At 35.9% G+C, this 21,622-nt stretch overlaps 1 protein-coding gene across 1 annotated transcript in view; it reads left to right on the top strand.

Annotated features, from left to right (window-relative positions):
* The window catches only part of DMD (dystrophin), a 2,372,918-nt gene that overhangs the window by 670,015 nt on the left and 1,681,281 nt on the right, over positions 1-21,622 (top strand). The window contains exons 8-9 of the mRNA XM_004386236.2: positions 2,487-2,668; positions 4,574-4,705. Of these exons, the coding sequence (XP_004386293.1) occupies positions 2,487-2,668; positions 4,574-4,705 (314 nt within the window). The remainder of the gene's footprint in view (positions 1-2,486; positions 2,669-4,573; positions 4,706-21,622) is intronic.

The raw sequence follows: 21,622 nt of genomic DNA, 5'->3' as shown, positions 1-21,622 counted from the left end.
TTTTCTTTGTATAGGTCTTTTACATCCCTGGTTAGATTTATTCCTAGTTATTTTATTTTTTTAGGGGCTATTATAAATGGTATTGTTTTCCTGTTTTCCTTTTCATCATTCTCTTTATTGGTGTATAGGAATCCAACTGATTTTTCTATGTTTATCTTGTATCCTGCTACTCTTCTGAATCTTTCTATTAGTTACAGCAGTTTTCTCATGGAGTCCTTTGGGTTTTCTATGTATAGTATCATATCATCTACAAATAGGGACAGTTTAACTTCCTCATTACCAATTTGGATGCCCTTTATTTGTTTTTCTTGCCTTATTACTCTAGCTAGAACTTCCAGCACAATGTTAAATAGGAGTGTTGATAAAGAGCATCTTGTCTTGTTCCTGTTCTCAAGGGGAATTTTTTCAGCCTCTCTCCATTAAGAATGATGTTGGCTGTTGGTTTTGCATAGATGCCCTTTATTATGTTGAGAAATTTCCCTTCTATACATATTTTATTGAGAGTTTTTATCAGAAATGAGTGTTGGACTTTGTTGAATGCCTTTTCTGTGTCAATTGTGATGATCATGTGATTCTTTCCTTTTATTTATGTCGTATCTTACATTGATTTTCTAATGTTGAACAGGCTTCCAAATTTTAAAGCTAAGTTAGTAAGATTTATTTAAAAAGTTGTGCTCATGCACAAAGTATTCTTTAGTTCTTCCTTAAAATGCATTTGTAAAAAAATCCTCTTCACCATCTGTTGGTTAATAATTAGAGTATAACAAGGAGCAGAAAATATGTGTCATATAACTTAGTACCTCTCAACCTTGTGCATACAAGAAATGTTCAATAAATATTTGTTGGAGAAATGAGTAAAACAATAAAATGGTAGATTTTGATGTTATAATCTGCATCCATGTGCAGTGAGACATCTAAAGACTCTGAGTTGGCAGTGTTTTTTTGACCCTTGTTAATCAAAGTGCAGTCCTCAGACCAGCAGCATCAGCATCACCTGGGAGCTTGTTGGAAATGCAGCGATTCAAGCTCCACCCTTGACCTACTGAATCATGCTCTGTAGTTTTAAAAGGTCCCCTGGTGATTCATATGCACATTAAAATTTGAGAACTACTGTATTATGGTATGGATAGCAGCAGACCAAGGAACGTTAGTTAATGTTTCCTTCCCTTGCAACTCTTTTGAAAAATACTTTTAAAATAGTTTTTATGATTAATTATGTTTCTGCTACTTGCAAAGGGATGCACTGTATGACCTGTTCAACCTCCTTTTATGCTAGTGAAATTCAGATTTCACTCTTGGCTTTTTTACTCATAATCTGAATACCTGACCAGAACATACATATTTAATTAAGACAGAGCATTTAATGTTAGCGAAGTAAAGATAGATTTATGGCAAGAAAAGTGCCTTGCCACATTGGTGTAAAGTTTCCTTGGCCTCCTGCCACAATTTATTTTTAGCACCTCGGGGATTAATGATAAGCTTCACCTAAGGGGTTATTTTTACATCTTGGTTCCCTGGAATGAGCACAGTGGGTAAATTATAATGCCGGATAGCAAAAGAACCTTTTGAAGGAGCTGCCGCTTTATATGGGTTATTACAAATTACTATTGACTTTAAATGCTGGGTTTCTTTCACTCCCTGAATGTGGAAAAAGACATAAAGTCAGATCAAGTTTATGTAAAAGACATTGGAATTTATCTCTGAAGTCTGAGAATGAAAGTGACATCCAACTTTAACAGATACACTATAATGTAAACAATTTTTTAAATTTTTATTGTGCTTTAAGTGAAAGTTTATAATTTAAGTTTGTCTCTCATACAAAAATTTATACATACATTGTTATGTGACCCTAGTTGCTCTCCCTATACTGTGACAGTACACTCCTCCCTTTAAACAAATATTTTTAATTTATTAAGGAATATGACTGCATTATACATATGAATATTGCTGTTTTATTTTTATTTTGGAAATACATGGCTTATTTCAACACAGAGACTTATTTAGCCCTCATGTTATTACCAGCAAAAATTTGATTCGAAGGGTACAAGCTTTCTTTACTGGAAGTCAAGGCATTAAGCTATTTTGTGTATTTGTTTACTTATTGAAGCACCATTTTAACTGACATGCTAATATAACCTTCCAAGTAAAGGAAAATACAATCTTTTATTTTTGTTCCTTGGCTAATGAAAGCCACTCTCTAAGATGGGCTAGTTTAGCTATTTGACTTAGGAATGAGTATGCTGAAATGAAGTTTTTATGTGAACAGGAAAAAGAAATTAACTTTAGTGCTCATCTCATTGGTCTGCCAAATTAGAAGGACATTTTAGGCCTGATTACCATGTTCTAATTAATCCCTGGAGGACATTCATGGACAATCGAGCACTCACTAATCTGCCTTTTTCCTGTAGCATTGATCTGTTCCTCCCCCTTTCAGAGTCTCAAATATAGAAACCAAAAATTGATGTGTGGTGTTAATTTACTTACAGATGTTGCCACCACTTATCCAGATAAGAAGTCCATCTTAATGTATGTCACATCACTCTTCCAAGTTCTGCCTCAACAAGTGAGCATTGAAGCCATCCAGGAAGTGGAAATGTTGCCAAGGCCAGCAAAATTTACCCGGGAAGAACATTTTCAATTACATCATCAAATGCATTATTCTCAACAGGTAAAGTATCTAAAGGACAACTAATATCAAAGATGTTTTCTATTTGATTTGCATTTTTAGGTTATACAGACACACACATACATATATATATACATACACATACACACAGAGTGTATATATATGTGTGTGTGTATATATGTCTGTGTATGTGTATACGTGTGTGTGTACATGTGTGAGTGTGTGACGTGTAGAGAGAGAGTGTCAGTCTATATTAACTATTCAAATTGTATCTGATGTTAAACACTGCTGTAGAGTCAATTCCGACTCATAGAAACCCTATAGGATAGAGTAGAACTGCCCCATAGGGTTTCCAAGGCTGTAATCTTTACAGAAGCAGATTACCACATGTTTCTCCCTCTTATCTGATATTAATGGACTGTAATACAGTTTTCAAAGCAGAATGTTAAAATACTCTGCTATTGATATGCACCATATTGTAAAAATTGCATTTCCACTGTGTAAAATGAAATAAAACAAGACAGACCTATATACGTATTAAATTCTCCATCAGATAAAGCAAAGAGTAAAGAGCTAGAGCAAAAGCAAAGGCATGTACTTGGTTTAATAATGTTCTCAGTGTGATGGCAACTTGCTGATGTATTAACAACTTTTGAGTATTCAAGATAACATTTTTTAAAAAATAAAAGTGGTTTAAAATATTCCAAATAAAAATTAAGTGATGAATACATGTAATATAATTCTTTATTATACAGACTGCATTGGGATTCTACTATTACATTGGCTTGTTTTCTCTCTCCCTCAACATTGGATATTTTTGGGTGTTTTCTTGTATTTTCCAAGACACAAACAATGAGAAAGCCTTTAGCAAAATTTCTGCTGAAGGTGTCGAAAGCTCTTAGACCTAATTTTCTCACTCTACTGAGCTAGTTCTCTATTTAGCTTATGAAAGCTTCAGTCTTTTCCAGAGTATTGACCTGATGGATTCTGGCTTTATTTACATTATGTTTAGAGAAAATTTCTTTTCAATGCCTGTTTTTGCCAGATTGAAGAGCACCATCCCATATTAGTGCCAGAGTTGTTAGGATGGTATCCTTATGGTTAAATCCTTCCCTCACATCTTCCCTGATTCCCTGTGCACCAGCATGACATCAAGTGCTACATGTCTTGGAGTGTACTCGTTTCTAGACTTCATTTTACTTGGATCTACAGTCAACATCCATGGAAGCAGCAGTCAAGAAATCAAATGACATATTTAATTGGACAAATCGGCTGCAAAAGACCTCTTTAAAGTGTTAAAAAGCAAAGATGTCACTCTGAGGACTAAGATGCACCTGACCCAAGCCATGGTATTTTCAATAGCCTCATATGCATGTGAAATCTGAACAATGAATAAGGAAGACTTAACAAGAATTGATGCTTTTTAATTATGATGTTGGCGAAAAATGTTGACTATATCATGGACTGCCAGAAGAACGAACAAATCTGTCTTGGAAGAAGTACAACCAGAATGTTCATTAGAAGGGAGGATGGTGAGACTTCCTCTCATGTACTTTGGACATGTTATCAGGAGGGACCGGTCTCTGGAGAAGGACATCATGCTTGGAAAAGTAGAGGATCAACGAAAAAGAGGAAGACCCTCAATGAGATGGATTGACACATTGACTGCAACAATGGACTCAAACAGCAATGATCATGAGGATGGCGCAGGACCGGGCAGTGTTTCGTTCTGTTGTATATAGGGTTGCTAGGACTTGGAACCAACTGGACAGCACCTAACAACAGCAAGAACATTGGTTTCTAATATCACTAATATGTATTTAGGATTAAGCTTTCATCTTGCCTTTTTTATGTCCATTTTTCTACTGTGTTGGAAAGTAATGCTTACAAGATCATTTACAATGTCTCCTTTCTCTCTGCCTCCCTCCCCCAAATCCTTCTCTGCAGATCACTGTCAGTCTAGCGCAGGGCTATGAGCGAACTTCTTCCTCTCCTAAACCCCGGTTCAAGAGCTATGCCTACACACAGGCTGCTTATGTCACCACCTCTGACCCCACAAGGAGCCCATTTCCTCCACAGGTCTGTCAACTTTTACTCTGTTCCACAAAACACAGAATTTCTGAAGCTGAAATTTCCCTACATTACTTTTACATATTTGAATTTTGCAGTGCCCTTTTTCTCCTCCATTAACAGCTGTTTTGTTTTCCCTAGTTTTATTAGATTCTCTCACATGATGCTATTCTGTAAATGACACTGCTATAGCTTTAACAAATGTTGATTCTTTCTGAATGGTGATTCTCATAGTAATAGATTTGTATTATCCTTGTATAATTACCTATAAGATTCTCTTTTACAAAGGCTTCTAATGGTTATAAAAGAAAATAACAAAAATCTTGAAGCTTATTGTTGTGGTTGTTAGTTGCCATCAAGGGTATTACAACTCATGGTGACCTCATCTGTGCAGAGTAGAACTGCTCCATAGGGTCTTCAAGGGTGTGTCGGAAGCAGATTGCCAAGCCTGTCTTCTGAGGTGCCTCTGGTTGGATTTGAACTCTGAACCTTTCAGTTAGTAGTCCAGCACTTAACCATTTGCACCACCCAGGGACTCTTGAAATTTATTAAGGGTATATATATGCAATTTAAAAAAAAATGGCATCAGCAAATAGGTGAAAATTACTAATCATACTCTTTGTGGAGATTTTTCTAGATATTTGATATATAAGGGAAAAATACTCTTTTGAGGCCTTTATTTTATAAAATGTTTTTATTTTCTCTTTAATTAAGAAAAGATAACTGCAAGCTTATTCATATTATTTCTTTAAATTTTGCTAATTTAAATTTGTATACAACAGACTCTGTAATATTTATAAGAAAAATTCTCACCAAAATGAGGTTAGATTCTATGCACCATTTAATACTTTCTACATGAAGAATCTTCTCTGTGAAGTTCTCCACTCTTGCAGTATTGCAGGAAACCTAAAAATACAAGAAATTCTAGTCTTGTGTACGTTAGAACATGGAAATAAAGTATACCAGAATTGCTAGAGTGGCTAGAATTTCTTTTAAAAAACAAAAAACAAACCCATTGCCATTGAGTTGCTTCCAACTCATAATGACCCTATAGGACAGAGTAGAACTACCCCCATAGGGTTTCCAGGGCAGGGTTTTTAAAAGAAAGCTTTGTTTATTTGGTTCAGTGGAACAGTTTGAAGATTTTTTTTGAGAAGAGTTTTATCAAAACTATACTACAAATGAGAATTCAGTGATGTTGCTAAATAATGATGTTGCTGAAAAGTATACACATTTTTGGAGACTCATTTTTTTCCCTCATAAACAATATTGGTGTGTATTTAGTTAGTGATTTGTTTGGCATATTTGCTTGAGGCATGAGGCAGAAAACTATTCTCTCTGAAAGAATCCCCCAAAGCAACATCTATTTGAGGGGTAGTTATACCCTCTATCTTTTGCCAGTTTTCTTGGAAAGCTGAGCAAAGGCGACTGGGTGAGTGCTTCCATGACAGCCTCATCTTTGATTAGATTCCCATTCAAGTTTTCACAGGCTATTTGTATAATCTTGGACAAAACTCTTAACCTTGCTATGCTATAGTTCCCTAAATATCAGTGAATAGTAATAATTTCACCACATGTTTTGGTTTACTATATGCCAGATTCGCCTCTTCTACACACATTATATTAACGAAATCTAATCCTTTTAACAATCCATAGATGTGGTAGGTGCTATTTTCACCCGAATTTTATTGAGACAAAGAGAGATTTAGCATTATCGATCTTTTTCTCTCTCTCTCCCTCCCTCCCTCCATGTCTCTCCTTCTCCCTCCCCACCTCCCTCCCCTGGTCCCTCTCCCTCTTCTTCTCCTCTTCTCTCATCTCTCTCTTCCCTGCTCACTCTTTTAGACTTTTTATTCCAATCCTCCCATTGAAAGCACCAAGACTTAAAGAATAGATGTACAAATCCTAAAATGTAGGAACATAAAGCTAAGGCAATAGATAAGAATTTTTTCCCATTATCACTTTATTGGGCTATCTTTTCCAGAAGGTTTACTCCAATGCATATTCTGGTAGCACATTTTTACCTTATTACCACCTTATTAAGGCATTGCTCAGCTATGACTTCTTAAGTAATTGCAAATGGACTTAAATTTTGCTAGACTCCTTTTGTTCACTCTACCTTTGTCTAAATATTACAAAATCTATAATAGCTCATAAAATAGTCAACAAACTCACTTACCTATTTTATTGATAACCCTAGTGTTTTCCTTTTAAAAAGAAGCAGCTTTAATAACAAATGATGGGGGTTGATACATTCTGATTATTTCTAAAGGAGCCCTGGTGGCACAGTGGTGCACTGTACCCTACAGGCTGTATCTGATACACTTTTAATGAACTTAAGAGAGTCAGGATTGGAATCCACTAGAAGACTTCATTTAAGTGTTTACTTGGTGGTCTGCAAAGAAGAATGAATTTTTCCAGAAGGAGAGAGAACCACACTCGTGACTGTCCCTTATGAAAAACGTAAAAGTCATTGATTATCTTTGTGGCCCCAGTCTATTGGAAACATAAATTTTCTTCAGCTCTCCCAAACTTAGAAATCTGATTTATACTCGTTGAAGGCTGTCAGCCTGTTGAGGTGAAGCAATCTGAACTGACTCAGGATCCCTGCCTGTAGATGAGTTTTCCAAGAAGAAATACCATTTGGTGTGAGCCCCTGACTACCCCTAATTGTATCACTTAACTGTCATCAATCTTTGGATGGAGGACATCCTTTGTATAATTATAGTTAATTCCTATTCTTAAGACATTGATCATGATTCTCATTCTCATAATCATGTAACAAAAAATCCCCACCACTGTCATCATCAATTTCTCTCTTTCTCTTGGTTCCTCACCCTGTTTAAAACTCATACATGTACACACACCATTTGTATGGCCTCTCTTCTTAAACACACCACTCCTTTTTATTTTCCTAATGTCCTATTATGAGTTTCTGTCTTTATTTATTCATTTAATTCTTCAAGAAATGTTTTTTCTTTGTTACCTACCAAGTGGCTCTTTTCAGTGCTCATGGCTTTCTACCATTTACCATTGAGTTGCCTTCAAGGCATCATGACCCACTGTGTGTCAGAGTAGAACTATACTTCATAGACTTTTCAATGGCTGAATTATTTTTTGGAAATAAATTGCTAGCCCTTTCTTCTGAGGTGCCTCAGAGTGAACTGAACGTTGAGCCTTTTAGTTATCAGCCTAGTGGGTCAGCCATTTGCACCACCCAAGGTCCATGGCTTTTTACCATCATTGAAACTCTTTTTTTCATTGCTTCTCAACTCAGAAGCTTCCTTTCACTGTCTCTGATTGTTAGGTACTTCTTTCATTAACTGGGTCGTTCTTTTTCAAGCCCCTTATCATAACAACCTCATGGAAGACCCCTTGGCCCTCTTCTCTGTGCATTCTCTCCCTTATCGATGTGATTTAATGTTTCGGCTTCAAGTTATGCAGATGTCTTTTTAACCTATATTTTTACCACTAACAATCTCTCCTGAAACAACTGGTTTTCAACTCTTTGTTTTGTCTCTATACCTTTATGTCCCTCTGATGCCTCAAATCTAATTACTTCTCCATGTGTCATCTCTCACAAACCTGTTTCTTGTCCTTCTTTTTTTGTTAGGTAAATCAGAACATGACCCAGCAGTCACTGAGGCTCACATGTGTGACATATTCTTTCTTTTCCACGGTATTTCTCCTTAGGTTCTCTCTCCTCCATTTTCACAGATACAACTCTGAATCAGGCCCTCAGTACCTGTCTTCAAGGCTATAAAAATAGCTTTGCAAATTGATACGACTATCTTCAGCTTAACCCTCTTTTCAGCTTAACCTTCTTTTATCCAGGTTAAATTTCTTTATTTGCAGTTCTGATAACATCATCAACAAAACTTTCTTCACTTTCTTTTGCCTATATAACAGGTCCACTCTCTTAAATTTCATCAAAAATTCTATGATTTATTAATATTTTCAAGCTTATTTCACACTGCAATATTTCATGTTTTCTTTACTCTTACCAACGTAAATCAGTTTTTCTCCTCTGTAAGTGCAAAGACATTTCTTATTTTAGCTTTTAGGTTTCTCTCAGCCTTAAATGACTTTTGGATCCTTTTGAAATTGGTGAATCTAATCCATATTCCAAGGCCTACCCAATAAGTGGCACAGCATGGATTCAAATTCAGATTTATCTAACTTCAAGCCCATACTAGGTAACTCTGAATATTCTCTACTCTGATTTATATATATAGGGTTACTTACACTTGGAGTAGTGTATTCATTTAACACTTATGTGTCAGGCACTGTTATAGGAACAAGAAATACAGCAGTAAACAAACATGACCCCCACTCCCCCCTAAAAAAATCCCTGCCCTCATGAGAAGTATATTCCTATGGGGTCAAAATGTACAAGATAAACCATAAAAATAAGCAAAATGTTATGGCAAATGATATGTAGGTAACATGTATTAAGTAAAGTAAAAATATATTAGTAGTAAGTAAAATAAACCAGTTACTGTCATGTCAATTCTGACTCATTATTACCAGGTGGAAACCCCAGGTTCTTGCTCAGCATGACTTGTATTGGCCAATAAACAAGAGACAGAGGTGGGAGAACAGGAAAGGCACCTTTATTTTGCTGTACAAGGAAAAGGAGTCAGTCGGAGCTGCTGCTGCCAAGACTGCTTGCCAAGGGCGGGCAGGCAAGTTACTTTTAAAGGGGTTTACAAGTAAAGAGTTCATACAAGTTATGTCAGCAACATTCTTAATCATACTACGCAGGTGCAATGAGGTTTACATATCACCTCCAAGTAAAAGCAGGATTCAAATGCAAAGCTGGGGTGGGGGGAGGAAGCCTAGCAAAGGAAACAGGGTTTTTAATACAACACCGTGGGGGCTCTGTCTCATCGTGGTGACCCCGTGTGTGTCAGAGTAAAACTGCGCACCATAAGATTTTCAATGCCTGATTTTTTAGAAGTAGATTGCCAAACCTTTCTTCTGTGGCACTTCTGGGTGGAATTGAACCTACAACTTTTCAGTTATCAGCCAAGTCCTTAACTGTTTGTACAACCCCAGGACTTCAGTAAATAGAATAGTAAGTGATATAAAGACAAAAAAAGAAAAAGAAAACAAACAAACAATAACCCAAGAAATTAGAATATGTACTACAGAGGGTCCTTATGAGTTGGAATCGACTTGAGGAGAATAAGTTTGGTTGTGGTTTGTTTTTTTTTGGTTTAGTACATAGTTGGAACTAAAAATTTTAAATCGAGTAGTCAGAGAAGGACTCACTAAGATGGAAAATTCTGAGTAAAAACTGAAAGGAAGTGCTGGTGAAGAGAATTCCAGGAAGAGGAAATCCAGATAGTGCAAAGGCCGTGAGTTGTGAGGATACCTGGAATGTTCAAGGAGAGGTATGAGTGATAGGAGATGGTGCCCAAGATATAATTGATCAGATCACACAGGGCTTTGTAAGTAATGGTGTGTGCAAAGAGACCAGTTAAAATACTATTACAATAATCCAGGCAAAATACAACAGTGTTTTGGATTGGGATTATTGCAATGAGCATGATGCATAGTAGTTGAATTCTGGATTTTTTAAGGACAACCTGCTGCATTTTATTGAGAATATTTAATTGTGTTATACAAAATAAAAACTTTTAAGAAACATTATAGATAAGTAATAAGTAAGGTAGAAGTTTATGAGATATAATTGAAACTTGTGTCAAATTTAGTTAATGAGTAAGCAAAGAGCTTGTGAGACATAATAACTTAGTGATCTATTAGACATAGTAATAGACAGAATAAATGGAATATATGATGGGGAGTAAAAGAGTGTTACTAGTAGATAGAAAGAGATGGAAAGACCAAATCACAAAGTATGATCTTATCACCTCATCATTGACAATGACATCATTCCTAAATATGACACCTTACTAGTCAGAAAACAGAAGTCCTCATAACTGACCAATAAGCAACATCATAATAAATGGAGAAAAGATGGAAGTTGTCAAGGATTTCATCTTACTTGGATTCACAATCAACGCCCATGGAAGTAGCAGTCAAGAATTCAAACGACATATTGCATTGGGCAAATCTGCTGTAAAAGAACTCTTTAAAGTGTTAAAAAGAAAAGATGTCACTTTGTGACTAAAGGTGCACCTGACACAAGTCATGGTATTTTCAGTGGCCTCATATGCATGCAAAAGCTGGACAATCAATAAGGAAGACAGAAGAAGAATTGATGCATTTGAATTATGGTAATGGTGAAGAATATTGAATATACCGTGGACTGCTATAAGAATAAGCAAATCTGTCTTGGAAGAAGTACAGCCAGAATATTTCTTAGAAGTGAGGATGGCAAGACTTTGTCTCACTTAGTTTGGGCATGTTATCAGGAGGGACCATGCTTGGTAAAGTAGACAGTGAATGAAAAGAGGAAGACTCTCAATGAGATGGATTGACACAGTGGCTGCAACAATGGGATCAAGCATAACAATGATTGCTAGGATGGTGCAGGACTGGGCAGTGTTTCATTCTGTTGTACATAGGGTTGCTGTGATTTGGAAATGATTCAATGAAATTTAACAACAACAATAGATTGTTTGAACCTCCTCATGTAGATTGGATGTAGTATGTCGTGTTTAGCTTGCTTGCTTGCTTGCTTGCTTATTTATTTACACCCACTCCTCACTTAACAACATGGTTAGGTTCGAAAGACCAGGTCATTATGTAAAAATCAGTGTATGTGAAAATGGAAGATAACCATATCAGTTCACAAAAAGAAGGATGACTATATCATTACATAACTGCCATATTATATAATTACTTAACTGCCAAACCACCGAGAATCATGGCCCAGCCAAGTTGACACATAAACTTAACTATCACAGCCAGTGTTACTTTCGCCTCGCACCTCAGTATTTGTTACTGCCAGACACATGTAGTTAATGCGCAAAATAATCGGATAGTAGATTTTTTTACTCTTGTCATAAAGGCAAAATGTCAGATAACGAGATAGTGGATAAGTGAGATAAGGGTGTATTTATTTGTTTATTTACCTCCTAAAGGATAGTAATTACAAATGTTTATATCAATACTTTTCACAAGTAAAATAAAACTATGAGGAAACATGACAACATAAGAATGTTTGTTAAAATTCTAATTCATCTTCTTAATTACATTGGGTGATTCAAGTGTAATGGATATACAGCATACTTATCTTGTTCTCCAGTTACTATTGCTATGTAAACAATCATTTCAAAACATAGGAGTCTAAAAAAGCAACAATCATTTTATCATATCATTACTGATGTCAGATGGATCTTGGCTGAAAGCAGAGAATACTAGAAAGATATTTATATGTTTTTTATTGACTATGCAAAGGCATTTGACTATGTGGATCAAAACAAATTATGGATAACATTGCAAAAAATGAGAATCCCAGAACACTTGATTGTGCTCATGCAGAACCTGTACATAGACCAAGAGGCAGTGTTTGAACAGAACAAGGGGATACTGCGTGGTTTAAAATCATGAAATGTATGCCTCAGAGTTGTATCCTTTCACCATACCTATTCAATCTGTATGCTGAGCAAATAATCAAAGAAGCTGGACTAATGAAGGAGATTAAGGCATCAAGATTGGAGGAAGACTCATTAACAACCTGTGATATGCAGATGACACAATATTGTTTGCTGAAAGCAAAGAGGACTTGAAACACTGATGAAGATCAAAGACTACAACCTTCAGTAACATAAAGAAAACAAAAATCTTCACAACTGGACCAATAAGCAACATCATGATAAATGGAGAAAAGACTGAAGTTGTCAAAGACTTTATTTTACTTGGATGCACAATCAGTGCCCATGGAAGCAAAAGTCAAGAAATCAAAGGATGTATTGCACTGGGTAAATCTGCTGCAAAAGACCTCTTTAAAGTGTTCAAAAGCAAAGATGTCACTTTGAGGATTAAAGTGTGCCTGACTCAAGCCATGGGGTTTTCAGTCTCCTCATACGCATGGAAAAGCTGGACAATGAATGAGGAAGACCGAAGAAGAATCGATGCATTTGAATTATGGTGTTGGCAAAGAATACTGAATATGGACTGAGCAAATCTGGCTTGGAAGAATTACAGCTACCATGCTCCTTAGAAGCGAGAATGATGAGACTTCATCTCACATACTTTGAACATGTTATCAGGAGGGACCAGTCCCTGGTGAAGGACATCATGTTTGATAAAGTAGAGGGTCAGTGAAAAGAGGAAGACCCTCAGTGAGCTGGATTGAAACGGTGGCTGCAACAATGGGCTCAAGCATAACAACAGTTGTGAGTATGGCAGAGGACCAGGCAGTGTTTAGTTCTGTTGTACGTAGGGTCACTATGAGTCAGAACTGACTCAACAGCACCTAACAACAACAACAACTGGGTTCAGTGTTCCTCATATGATTGTAGTAAGTCAGCAGCTGAAGGTGAATTCATCTTATAGGCTTCTTCACTCACATACCTGGTAGTTAATGCTTTGACTTCAGCTGGGGCAGTTGGCTCGAACACTTACCCTGTGGCTTCTCCATGTAGTCTGTGTTCCCTCACAGAATGCCTTCTGGGTTCTAAGAACGAGTGATCCCAACAGTGTTCAACAGAATTTGTATCACCATTTATGACCTAGTTTTGGAAACCACATAGTGTATCTTCTGCTTTGGTCACCAAACCAAAAAAAACCAAACCCATTGGCGTTCAGTCGATTCCAACTCATAGCGACCCTGTAGGACAGAGTAGAACTGCCCCATAGGGTTTCCAAAGAATGGCTGGTGGATTCAAACTGCCAAATTTTGGTTATTAGCCAGGCTCTTAACCACTACGCCACCAGGGCTTCGCCTTGGTCACAGGACTACCCATATTCAAGTGGGGGGCGGGGCATAAACCCCTGCTTTTGAAGGAGAAGTCTCAATTTTACATTGTAAGAAGAGTATGTAGGATGGGAGATCTTGTTGGCACCATCTTGAAAAATACAATCTGCCACATCTTTCAAGATTCCTATGAGGGCTACAGATCATTTTAGAAAAGAAGCTAGTCTTGTGCCTAGCAAGTCTTCAATAAAAGTATTCTACTAATTTGTGACTATACTTGCTGTTAAGTAAGCATTCATAAATCTTCAAATACTTAGCCACCTGGGAAAAGAAGAAGTTTGAGAGTGTCTTTACACATAACAAGCACAGACTAAGCTCTCCAATGACTGATAGTTGCATTCTGATCTGATTGAAATTTTGATGTCACTCGGGAAAACTTTACTTGGATTATTCAATATCAAGAACATTAAATACATGCAGAATTTTTCAGGCTCTTCATTTTCACGTGAGGAAATCAAAGTCCAGAGATATTAAATCATCTGTCTCAGGTCACAGATTATAAATATTGACTCTAGCCCTGTGGTCTCCTGAATTTTGCTAAACATTATTTATTTCTATCTTAGTATTGCAATTATTTTAAACAAATACATCCCATTTTCCCATTTCATGTAGAATTACCTCTAATTTCTTACATTCATAAGTACTTTAATTTTGTGTTTTGGTGTTTTTTTTTTTGGTTTATTACAATCTATTGTGTTTTCAGAAAGTATTTTATTATGTTAAATCATTATTCCTTACTTAAAATTAATAAATCTATTTTTAAGTGAAACTACACTCAAAGTATGGTAACATCAAAATTAAGGCGTACGATAGCTTTGATTGAAAACTAATTGTTATAAAGATATAATCCTATAAATCCATAATTTAAGGACACCCATGTGTAAGAATGACCCCTGTTAGCAAATTCCATCAGCATATATCCTTATATATTTGTTTGTGGGTTTTGCTGGGAATAATTTCACTGCAAAAATGCTTTAATGCTCTGTTTTTAACATAAACTACTTAACTAACCTTGCAGAATAACTAAACTTGCAGAATAACATAGGTTTTCTTGAAATATAATATATTCAGTGAATCTAAGGTAGTCATGGAGCCCTGGTGGTGTAGTAATTAAGCGTTCAGCTACTAACCAAAAGTTCAGCAGTTTGAATCCACCAGCTGCTCCTTGGAAACCCTATGAGGCAGTTCTACTCTGTCCTGTAGGGTTGCTATGAGTTGGAATCGACTCAATGGCAATGTTTTTTTTTTGTAAGGTAGTCAGGTCTCAAATCTATTGACAAATGTTTTATTTTGTTTAAACTTTGCTTTCTTATGCTTGTAAATATAAACAAAAAGATAAATTTCTTCTATGGAATATCTTATTGATATTAATTTTAATTTAGAGTAATTTTGAAACTAACTTGTAATTAGTGCTCACAGAACATACTTTGTTCATGCTTAACCTATGATAAGAAAGCATTACTTAATTTGTTTAAACTATGGAAATGTTATACATTAAACTCTTGGGGAAAGAAACTTTATTTGAAAAGACTGATGATGAGTTGGTAGTATTGTTATTTGCCTCCTTATAGCCAGATAATTTGTCCCCAGATTCAGTTACAGGAAGTGGTATTTATCTCTTACCTATATCACATTCAGATTTGGAAGATTAACTTTTTAAATATTTATTTCTATTAGTTCAGTTATTTACGGTATAATGATGCCCATGATGAGAGCTATATGTAACAAGGGGGTTCCTTCACAATAAAATTTATTTACGGTGAACATTTAATGGAAATGTTTATTAGGTTTTTCTGGGATCTCTGGTTAATTTAAAATCCAAGTACATTTTGTCTTCATTATAACGTATCCCAAGGAAATTTTTGGCTGAAAGATTAGCATTATAAAAAGTGTGCTTTAATTAGAAATTTCTATATTGTGGGTCAGATGGCTAAATCCACTGGCAATTATCTGCTTCCTGAGATATGTAGTTCTCTTTCTGAAACATTAAAATTTACTTTATAATACCTCGAAAAAGTCATTTCAAGAGGAATTTTGGATCATTAATGGAATTAGAAATAAGATGTGCTCATGGATTCTTCTGCTTCTATTTCATTATTTAAATTTCATGTGAGTTGGGCAATTAAAGGCTTTTTAACTATTTGGTACCTTAAATAGTTCAGGAACAAGCATGCCTGAAGCACTATAGTATTATCATCAATTTACTACTTTCTCCTGCTCATTTGACCCTAGAAGGCAGGAATGAATGTAAAAGAAAGTATCCATCAAGTTCTTAAAAAATCTGAGTGTTTCTAGTCCTTCACAATCCATGATTATAGTAATTAGTTGTTGAGTTGGTGAAGGTATTTAATATGGCAGTTCTTTTTGTGTCAAATGTTGGATAGAATTCATAAATGAAAAATCATAAAAAAGTTAAATGTAAAATATCCATGAGGAAAAATAATTTTTAATGTTTATAATATAGAAAGTGGGAGAATTATGTGACAGTCTGATTCTATAAAGATTTACAGCCTTGGAAAGCCTATCGGGCAGTTCTACTCTGTCCTCTCGGGTCTCTAAGAGTTGGAATCGACTCTATGGCAATGGGTTTGGTTTTTTTGGTTGATAATGTAGAAAATATTAATAGCCTTAATATAGAAATAATTTAAAAAATCAATAAGAAAGAAGCAGAACACCCCAGTATGAAAATGCACAAAGAAAATGACACAGAAAATGAGAAAAGAAAAAAATGGTCAGTTTATCGATATGTATATCAAAAGTTGTTTGACTTTACTGGTAATGAAAGATACACAATTTAAAGCAATGAACTAATTTTTACTTACCAGATAGGCTGGATTGAAAGGGTAATAATACTCAAAATTTTTCAGAGCATTAAGAATCAGGAAATCTTGTGTGATAAGAGTGCTTATGATAGAATAAATTGATGCCAGCTTTCTGAAGTGCAACTTTCCAATATAGCACAAAGTTTAAATATGTAAATCTTAGACCAATATTTATGCATCTAGAAATTTATCGAAGAGCAATAATCTGATGAGTAAAACATTGTAAGTAAGAAATAGTTAAAACATTGCTAAATGTCCATCACTAAGGGTTTGGTAAACATAGTAAATATGTTTAGTGCAGACTTTAAAATAATGAAACTTTAAAATCTATGCTATAGATGTATATTTATTACCATTTTGTAAGGATGTTGTTTTTGCATTGCTGTGCGCCATCGACTCGATTACAACTCATAGTGACTGTATAGACAGAGTAGTACTGCCCCCATAGGGTTTCCTAGGCTGTAAATCTTTATGGGAGCAGATTGTCAGGTCTTTTCTCCTGCAGAGCCACTGGTGAATTCGAACTGCCGAACTTTTGGTTAGCAGCTGAGTGCTTTAGCCATTGCACCACCATGATGAGGATAGCTTTGATTAATTCTTAGATCAAAGGAGAAAGTTTTAAATAGTCTATGAGATATAATTATATATTACATATTTAAATATATATATAAATAAACATGTGTATAGGTGCATATGGATATGTTGTATAGCACACATAATCTAATACTAACAAGCACATACAGTATGTATGGTCTATATATATATATTCATTTCATTTTTTTCTCACTCAAGTATATTTTTAGCTATGGTTGTATTGAATTAGTAGAACATTCCAAAATTTAAGAAGCCAAAGAAAATGTCTGGTGCATATTTAATTAGGGTTCTTGTCACTCAGATCCACCCTCTGGTTATCAAGGTAGTCAGCCATTGGTTACATGTTTTTTTAACCTGTACACCCACTATGTGCAGGTACCATACAGCTGTCCAGGGTGATCTTTTGACTCCCTCTATGGCCTGAAATCCATAATCTTAATCTATGATTCTTATTGAATAGTGATAATTATGGAATGAGAGACAATCAAGCATGGGGAACACATATGGCTATGTTATTGCCCACCTCTTTAGGAATTTACAAAATGATTAAGTTGAGATGTTTGGAATAGCATCATTTCTTTCTCTAGGTTGTCATGGGCCTCTCTGGAGTCTTTGGATGAATATGGAGACCGAAATATTTTAAAAGACAAATTAGCTTAGATCTTCTTTGCTCCTTGACCAAACATAGCTTGGGAAATAAGATATGTGGCACAAAAATAACAACCTAATTTCTCAGTGGCTACACAAGTCTCCAACAGTCCTTTCCCTCTTGTGACCGATTCTGTAGTCCCATTCCCATAACTAGGACTCTAAATTTATTATATATACTTTCAGAATATAAACTCCAAAAAAACTTGCTCCAAACTCTGCAATGATTTCCTGTTATACTCAGAAGAAAATCCAAAATCCTTACATGAACTATATCTAGATATCCTACACTTTGTCCCACCACTCAGCTTCAGACATAATGGCTCCCTTGCATTGTTTCCAATATATCAAACATGCTTCCAATTCAGGGACTTTACATATGTGTTTCCCTCTTCCTGGTAGGCTCTTTCCCAGATATTCACACAGCTTGCTTCCTAGCCTTACTCAGGCCTCAGAGAGGCTTTTTCTGACTGCTCTATCTAATATACTACCCCTATCGCTCTCTGGAAACCTTGGTGGTGTGGTGGTTAAGTGCTACAGCTGCTAACCAAAAGTTTGGCAGTCTGAATCCACCAGGTGCTCCTTGGAAACTCTATGGGGCAGTTCTACTCTGTCCTATAGGATCATTATGAGTCAGAATTGACTCAACGGCCATGGGTTTAGGTTTTTTCTTATCACCCTCTGATGGAAACCCTGGTGGCATAGCAGAGAAGAGCTATAGCTGCTAACCAAAAGGCCAGCAGTTCGAATCCGCCAGGCTCTTCTTGGAATCTCTATGGAGCAGTTCTACTCTGTCCTGTAGGGTCGCTATGAGTTGGAATCAACTTGATGGCAACAGGTTTGGTTTTTGGTTTTATCACTCTCTGGAGACCTGGTGGTGCAGTGCTTAAAGTGCTTGGCTACTAACCAAAAGGTCAGCCATTCGAACTCACCAACTGCTGAGGGAGAAAGATGTAGCAGTGGTCCTTCTGTAAAGATTACAGCCTTGAATGCCTATGGGGCAGTTCTACTCTGTCATGTAGGGTAGCTATGAGTTGGAATCAACTCAGTGGCAGCTTTTTTTTTTGTTTTAATCACTTTCTATCTTCTTTCCAAGCTTTTCTTCTTCATAGCATTTATCACTACCAACGTTGCGCTGTACTTTTATTTGTTGGTTGTTTTCCCCCAATGAGAGTAAATGCCAAGAGGGAAGGACTCTGAGTCTAGAACACATAGTAGATACTCAAAATATAATAGTGGAATGAATGAATGAATAACATATTTCTTTATATTCCCAATGATCCCATTACATTTTGTATTCTAGGACAGAGTCGAGTGAACATCATTACCTAGAAGAGCAGCTATCCAGACCCATGTATTAGAGCTGCTCCCATGACCCTAATAAATTTTCTAGAATTTTAGAAGCAAGCCCTACCATCTGTGCCCTTCAGTGACACAGTTTAACATCGTCTTTCCTATTCTCACTATAAATTATTATTCCCATCAACCATACTTGAATAGAAGATCTGCATATAAAAGGATAAATAATACAAGGTAAGGCATGCTACATTTCAAACATGTGGTTCATTTCCAAAATTATTTCAGGTGGTAGCGGATGGGGAAAATATAAAAAAAAAAAAAAGATTCATGGATCTCTCACAAGCCTATCGAATGGAGTCTAGGAATCTGCAGTGTATGCAGCCATCCCTGTAATATAACTTACACAGTTACTCAGGATAGCTTTCATAGAGTAAGTTCACCTTGACTAGAGTTTTCTAGGAGGCTTAGATATGTGAATGGAAGTAAGCTTTTACCCAAGGATTTGAAGTAATAGATTACTGGGAACTTTTGCTGCCCTAAGAAGTTTTGTCTAAGTCAATAGGCAATCAAACAAAAAAACCAAACTGTTGCCGTTGAATTGATTCCGACTTTTAGCGCCCCTATGGGACAGAGTAGAACTGCCCCATAGGGTTTCCAAGCAGAGGCTGGCTGGTGGACTCAGACTGCCAACCTTTTGGTTAGTAGCCAAACACTTAACCACTGTGCCACCAGGGCTCCAGTAGGCAATAAGAGTGGGTAAAAAGGAAAGCTATTACTTATTGACTAGATGTGGAAAAGATGTGGAGAAAGAATTTCTGACAAGTGTTATAAAATGTAACTAGAAATAAATAAGCTCAGAGAAGAAACCATAAATAAAATAATAAGTTGCCATCGAGTGAGTTCTGACTCATGGCGACTCTATGTGTGTCAGAGTAGAACTGTGCTACTTAGGGTTTTCAGTGACTGAATTTTTGGAAGTAGATCGTCAGATCTTTCTTCCGAGGTGCCTCTGGTTGGACTTGAACCTGCAACGTTTTGGTTAGCAGTCAAGCACATTAACTGTTTGCAGCACCCAGGGACGCTAAACCATAAATAGATAAGTAGATATGGACTCACATACTCTTCCTCTTAATTGTGAAGGTTTTCAATAGCCTGATGCTTTTCTGTTTACAACCGCTTCTACTGTGTTGTGTATGTGTGTGTGCATGCATGCTCACCATGTGCATGCTATATTGAGACAAAAAATATTTTTCAATAAATTTTTCAAATGTCACATTATTGATGTATGAAAGTTTTCACAAATTTTTGAAATACATGATATCCTTAACAAATGATCTACATTAACAATTTGAGCTGTAATACCTAAGTTTAAGTGAAGGAATTGCTCATCTCAGTTAATTAAAACATATGCGTTATAGAGAGCTTTCTCACCTTTTCATAAGAGGAAATTTTAAGAGTGCACAAAAGTAGATTAAGTTGTTTATAGACAAAGAGCCTTTGCCTTGGTGAAATTATTCCACTCACTGACTGAAGGAACATTTGTGAGGGCAATTGTATTTTTGTTCAAGAAAAAGGTCAGACCTTTGACAAAATGAACATTTGAAGTCTCTATTTTGACTCTATTTGAATTTCTTAGGGATAGTTCTAAATGTTATATAAAATATTAGGAAAAATAAAATCAGTAGGAATGGAAGAAATGAACAAACTAATTTTTTATGGATAAAATATTTGGGTATATGTAATCTATGGAAATTTCAAAGTATAGCATTTTATTATGGAAGAGTAATTTTGATTCTTTTGACACAAGTAAACATCCTATCAAAACTTAGTAACACTTTTTATGAAAGAGGAGACTATTTACTGTTCTAGGACATGCAAGAGAATATTTTCTAATAAAAGAGCCATTGTTAGTTTTTGAGAATGGTTAATCTGTTTTTGATTCATCATAACCATTGTTCACTTAATACATAGGTATTTTTCATCCATATAATGATATACCTTCAGTATTTCAAACTATGAAATAAAATTTTAAAAACCTATGTGAAAAAATATATAAGTCCTGAGTACTAGGATTTATTATGACTAGGAAATAATGTATTACAAGGATTTCTTTAGTTCAGATACTGAAAGGACGCACCAGACTCTACAGAGTATATGCACACAAGGCTTGTATTTAAAGACAAAGGATGTGGTTGGACAAAAGAAAAGAAAAAGAATACAAGCAAGCTTCAGAAGTCTGAGAGAGATTCCAAGCTCAAGTTTGCCACGGGCTCTTATTCACATAGAGAAAGTGCTGTGTCTCCCACTAGAACCCCCAAGATCTGAGTGAAGAATCTTGGCTTCCAGAGAGCTCAAAGAAAAGCTCTCAGTGCCTGGCCTTATAAGTCCCATTGGTTATACAGTCAAGCCTAGCATGTCAAACCGATTAGGCCAGTTACAAAGCATGAAAGAAATAGACCCTACGAATCATCAGGGGAATTTAAAACCTTAAAGAGCTCACTTTAAATCCCATTACGACTGTCTCAGCCAAGAGTCAAAAGTCAGAGATTCAGGTGTCCCCAGATGTACCAGAGAGTTTTTTTCAGTTTAGCTATAAATCAGCTCAAGCTCCACATGCATCATTTTGGTACTCTTTTCATTCAGTCAATTAAAATCTCTCTCTCTCTCTCTCTC

The sequence above is a fragment of the Trichechus manatus genome, unplaced genomic scaffold, assembly GCF_000243295.1.
Source record: "Trichechus manatus latirostris isolate Lorelei unplaced genomic scaffold, TriManLat1.0 scaffold00159, whole genome shotgun sequence".
NCBI classification, from domain to species: Eukaryota; Metazoa; Chordata; class Mammalia; order Sirenia; family Trichechidae; genus Trichechus; species Trichechus manatus.
This window is presented reverse-complemented; position numbering and strand designations above follow the sequence as displayed.